The 6000-nt window shown below is 42.3% G+C and overlaps 1 protein-coding gene across 2 annotated transcripts in view; it reads left to right on the top strand.

The window, feature by feature from the left end:
* Positions 1 to 12: 12 nt before the first annotated feature.
* The window catches only part of Garem1 (GRB2 associated regulator of MAPK1 subtype 1), a 207027-nt gene continuing 201039 nt past the window's right edge, over positions 13 to 6000 (top strand). For both annotated transcript variants that reach the window (XM_004623562.2, XM_004623563.2), the window contains exon 1: positions 13 to 203. In XM_004623562.2, coding sequence (XP_004623619.1) covers positions 83 to 203 — 121 coding nt within the window. In that variant the 5' untranslated portion in view covers positions 13 to 82. The remainder of the gene's footprint in view (positions 204 to 6000) is intronic.

Genomic DNA, 6000 nt, shown 5'->3' with positions numbered 1-6000 from the left:
CGGCGCCTCCCGCGCAGCGCAGACCGCGAGTGAGCAGCGGCGGCCGGCGAGGCGCGCTGGTGCCACCGGCGGCGGCGGGGAGATGGACCCGGCGCCCTTTCTGGGCTGCAGCCTCAAGGATGTGAAGTGGAGCTCGGTGGCCGTGCCGCTCGACCTGCTGGTCAGTACCTACCGGCTGCCCCAGATCGCGCGGCTGGACAGCGGTGAGTGCGGCGCGGGCGCCCGGGGGGTGGGACCGGTGCGGAGTGGGCTGCCGCCCCCGGCGGCGGAGTTGGCCGCGCGGCTGTCGCAGCCCTGGCGCGTTGCTCCCAACTCCCCCAGGCAGCAGCCCGAGAGGTGGAAATCAGAGCCCTTGCAGTGTGATTTAAAAGGAAGCCTTAAAAAAGAATATCAGCCCAGGGGAAACCTGCAGATAGTAATCTTGGGTGCGAGCAGTCCTTCCCCAGCCGCCTGCAAGAATTACTCAACCTGAGAAACCCTGAGTAGCTATCTTAGGCAACTTTCTTACGAAAATCTTCGTGTTCCCCGGGTAGTATCTTATTTTGGATCCCCTCCTTATTCCCCCTCCCTTTCGTCAAGAAGCAGCAGTAAAAGCTCCTGGGTGACCAATGAAAGGGATCACATTTCCCAGAGACCTTTTATTACAGCTTGTCTGTTTTGTTTAACCCAACTGAAAGTAATTTAGGGCTGTGAATAGAAAATGTCTTTAGCAGGAGTGATGGTATGCTTAAGGTTAATTATTAGCTCAGAGCATTTCCAGCTTGGAAAAGAAATCAGTCCTTAAAACACAGATTGATTTGGAACCTGTGCTCAGAACTGAGAAAGGAGTATTTTGTGGAACTGACCGCCAGAAACCAACCAAACATCCCCCCCCATCAGTTTGCTCTGCAGTGTGGCATCTGCAGTTGTGTAGCTGTGTTGCTGTGAGGCTCATAGACACCTTTCAGTTTGAGAGTTGTGACATGGAAGGTGGTAGTTAAGGTTTTCTTGTTTTCACAGTAACGTCAGCGGGTTTGGGCTTCATGGGATTTCAGATTTTGAAGAAAGAAGCCTGCCAGCTGTGGGGCAGCCCGGCCCAGGCAGGCAGATGGAGCTGTGGCCGTTCCCACACAGGCCAAGTCAAAACAGCGCGGCGCACAGAGGTGTCAGTTCAAGTCGCAGGCACCTGTGTTACTCCTTGAGCGGGTGAAGGACTACACTGCGTGAGCTATGCACACGCCAAAGAATTTTTTTACTGCGTTTCTTGTCTGTAGGATCAGATTAGACATTTGAAGCACTGATGTGAAAATAAGTGCAGAGAAGTTCATAAAAGCTGGAGAACAGTCTTGGCAGGCTTGCTGGCCTTGTCCTGGTGGTGGTGTAGAGGTGAGCATTGGGAATAAGCCAGGAGTTTGTAACCTAGTAGTGAGGTCCAGATGACAATGGCTGTTGAATCCCAGGGATGGAAGATGATCTGTTAGGCGTTTTGGTTAGAGTGGGAGTGGGAAAGTGTTTTGTGCTTTACATGTGCATCTGCAGGCCTCATTCCCTGTGTGTGTGTGTGTGTGTGTGTGTGTGTTCGTTCCATGTTTCATTTCCTCCGAGGTGCAAAACTGTATACGTTGGCAGGTTCCAGGCCTCACCTTTTCCATCCTTCCCACATCTCTGCCCAGGCTGCCAAAACTTCTTAGCCAGTCAGGAAAGCACTGGTGCATGGGGTGTTGAAGTCACTCAAAAGATTCATTAAGCTGAAAGTCTAAGGAGGCTGAATATCAGTTTCAGACATAACTCTTCTTTTTATTACCCACTCTCCTTTCCTTGCCATTCATAAAAAGGATCTGAATCAGCAGTGTGCTCATCCCACTCTTCTTTTTAAAATCAGGACGTGGGTTGTGAGTTTTAACATTGTGTCCTTTCAAACTTGGGAATGAATTTTGATCACTGTATGCAATTCTAATTCTTTAGTGTAAAATTCTCTTATTTTTCTTTTTACTGCCTAATTACCAAAGTTCTAATCAAAACTAAATACTGCTTTATACCTTGTCTTTTCACTTAACAATCGCATTTCAATAGGTTATCTCATTTCAATAAGTTTTACCTAATCCTTGTAAACTCAAATTGTTTAATTTCTTTGCATTATAAGTTGCTTAATTTTTTATAATTTATGACATAGTGAACACTGTTGTACATAAATCTACTAGTTTGGGTTAGAGTTTGTTCCTCTAGTGCAACATTGTCATTCAGTTAGATAGAGACTAAAAGTTATACTCATTTATACTAATTGGCCGTTGTGAGAATGCCACTCTGCCTAGACCCTTAAAATATTATGCAACTTTTTTCTTTTTAAAATCTTTGCTAATTTTGCAGGGGAACGTATGAGCTTAGCAATTGAATTTGGGTAGAGCCTGTCATAAGCCAGGTGTGGTGGTGCACACCTGTAATCTCAGCTACTTGGGAGGGTGAGGTAAGAGGGTGGAAAGTTCAAGGCCAACCTGGGCAGCCTTTCAAAATAAAGAGGTGGCGGGATGTAACTTGGTGGTATTGTTTGTCCAGCAGCCTCCAGGCCATGGATTCAATGTCCAACATTAGAAAAAAAGAAAAGTCAATCATAGATTCTCTGCTTATTTTAAAGCAGGTTTTATAGCAGTGTTTAGAACATGGCAGAACACTGTCATGTTTTGGAATGCTATCAGCAGAATCTCAAGTTTTGAGCTGCCTTCACTCCTTGTGTGTATGTGTGTCTGTGTATCTTTTTGCCTGATTTAGTACTGCAGATATACTTTACACACACACACACACACACACACCATATACTTAAACATGAAAGGTAGTCATTTCCTATGTCATTTGTTTTAAGAGAGACTAGAAAGAAGCTGGAAAATGTGCTAGTAGTTGACATTAGGCCATAAAGAAACTATTGACTGATTTTAAGCTATCATGAAAGGACATGAAACATCTTAATTTTATAACTTGATGAGTGAGTGCCTACTGTGCGCAGTTGTATCTCCAGATGCTTGATGGGTATCATCTCACATCATCTGCAGCCTCCTTGGAGTGGCTTTGGGAGCCTGGGGTTCAGAGAGATTGAGCGAAGGTCTCATAGCGGGTAGATGACGGAGTGGGATTTCCACCGACTTTGTGCGTCTGCAGATGTCCTATCTCAGTTTCTGCTATCTCCTTGTCCTAAAGAGCAGTAGATTTGGAGTAGGTCTAACGTCTGCTCTAAATAGCCTCACTGTCTCTCAGAGCTTGAATACCGGAAAGTCAATATTTTTAAACCAGTGTAGACACTGAATTAAGTGCTGGCATCATCCATCATATTTAGATGACTTTCTGCTTCCCAAAGGAGTGTCTGAAAAGAGGCAACAGGAAAGAAGAGAGGTTTCAGAATCAGAAAGAGAACAAAACAATTTGGGGGTCTTAAGATATGCAGATGTATCTGTTGGGATAATCCCTTCCTACATTTGCTCATGTTGAACATATTTAGCACACAATGTATGAAGTGCTCTTCAGTTCTTTGCATTAGGAATGTCACTCCTGAAATGTCACTTAGATGCATTCAATTTACATCCCCAGTGGTGAGATTTATCTTTTTATGATAAGATAGACACAGAATTAGTGAGCCTGTTTAGGTATTGCCGTAGTAGTCTTTCTGGAGAGCCTGAAGAAAAGTACTCTTGTGGTTCTTGGGAGGTTTGAGAAGCTACCTCTTATTACCCAGGCAGCAATACAGTTTAGAAGAAGTATTTTAATTAAGTTTACTTTTTATTTTAAGTGATATATAAAAGCTTTAAAATTATACATGTTACTGGATAACATGATGTTTCAATTCTTGTATTTATTGTATGTTTAAATCAAACTACTTGCTCCATCAAACCTGATTTCTTTATGATGATATTTAAACTCATCATTGGTCTTGTTAATTGTTGGCTGTAAAGCCAACTCCAGCAAATGTGCTTAGGATCAAGAGGGTAGAGGAAGTACTAACCCTGTTCTACCTGTAAATCTCCTTACTCAAAACTGGGTTGCTGGGAAATTGCTTATTTCCTCTCACTATTTCATCTTGGAAAACCTTCGAAGGTGTAGAGCAATGTTCTTCCAACTCTGCTCCTGTGGCTCCCAAAGGGTTCTGTAAAATGCTGTCCCCTGAAGCATATTCTCCCCAGAACCAAGGATTGAACTCAGGCCCTTGCGCTTGCCAGGGAAGCGCTTATTCCACTGAGCCATCTCCCCGGCCCCTGAAGCATGCTTTTAAGTTAATTGCTAAAAAGCTTTTTAGCCAAAATTTAAGGAATTGAAAGGTATGTAATTTTTCAGCATATTGTAAGTATTGACATTTTAAATTACATTGTTGTAGTATTCAAAAGACTCGCACAATTTTCGTGATTCTACTTATTTTAAAAATGCATAAAATTCAATACTTAAATATTTTATACTTTTATCTATTTAAATTTATATTTCTTTCTGCCTTCCCTGTATAGAACATTATCTCCATGCTGTGTTCAGGCTTAAAAGTGTTCCATGAATCATTGTCATATTTTCTGTAACAAGAAGTATAGAAGTTGAAGTCCACTATTTTGTATTTCTTTTGCCTATTCCATAGGACTTTTCATATTTATAGGGTTTTTTTTAAATAAAGAACTGAAAATTACCTTGCTTATAAAAGCAATTGTTACTCAAACACTTTCATACCTTATGTGCACCTAAACTTTTGTTCATTCTTTAGTTTGTGTCCCTGGTCTTTGCACTGAGGACTTGGGAAGGTCCAGGGAAGGATTAGCTTTGTAAGGAGGCAGTGAGGTATATGGAGGGTGAGTTGGTGTCAAAGAGCCTCCTTCCATGTCTGTCATAATCATGGTCATCACGGATGGAGACTCCTCCCGTCACCCACCCAGGTAGGTCAGTTTTAAAGAAGAGTGTATTTGAAAGTTAGGACATAGATATTAATACTTCTACAGTTGTGTAGAAGAACCTCTCGGAAGGTATTAGCTTGGGACTAACGTATTTCCTGCTCGAACATTGCTGGTTAGTGCACCAAAAGATGACTCAATGAGTCTTGTTTGCTGAAAGAAGAAGGAAGTTCAAAGCTGGATGGACTGACAGAAAGAGAGGGAAGGAGAGGTGGTAGGAGGAATTGAACGTAGCTACATAAGGTAGAAGAGTAACATTCTCTCCTTCTGAGCATTACAGAAGTGTTAGATCTAATTCTAAGTTCTGAATGTATTACAGCCTGAGAACTTGGGTTTCAAACCAAGTGCTCAGGTGCTGCTACAGTTTTAGGGGGTGTGTGCCTCGAGGCAGTCAGCACTTCAACCTGGGCACTGGGACCCTGAGAAGGCTCCAAGTGGCTGTTGGTAAATGCTGAAGGTCTTTGTAAAGCCATCCTTTGATGTAAATTCTGAAAATCTGTTCCATGAGGGGTATTGTTTTACATGTTTGTGTGTGCCTATGTGCTCATTTTTCCCCCTAAAGTAACTCAATATACATCTTGCCCCCAGAAAGTGTTTATGCTTATCTGATGGCTTCGTTTCCCATGACATTCAGTGCAGTATTTACAACAGAGAGGCTATCATGCTCAGGTAAGAAAATGTGATTTTTAAAGGATGCTGGATTTGAGACAAAGGACCCCCCCCCCTTCCGTGATACATACAGCTATTCCATACCCCATGTGATTTTGGTCATGTTTCCTAACTCCTTTGATTTATAGTTTTTCTCAGGCAGAATACATGGATATTATACTTACCGTGTATCTCATAGCTGTTCATTAATTTGTTTGCTTGATCCCCTGATATTTATTAATACTACATGATCAGCCTTGTTATAAGATTGAATTATGCACTGAATCAAACAAAATTCTCTGTCCTCATGGAGCATATGTTCTTTTGTATCTACTTATTTGGGGAATTAAACTCAACAACATATGGAAAGTACAAATGTGTTGCACAAGAATATGCCTAATCTAAGACTTGCATTAACACTATGCCAGAGGGAGGCTTCAGAGTATATTATTGAGACTGTAAA

The sequence above is a fragment of the Octodon degus genome, unplaced genomic scaffold (genome assembly GCF_000260255.1).
Source record: "Octodon degus isolate 3935 unplaced genomic scaffold, OctDeg1.0 scaffold00003, whole genome shotgun sequence".
NCBI lineage: Eukaryota > Metazoa > Chordata > Mammalia > Rodentia > Octodontidae > Octodon > Octodon degus.
Note: the sequence above shows the minus strand (reverse complement) of the source record. Positions and strands in the feature narration are given on the sequence as shown.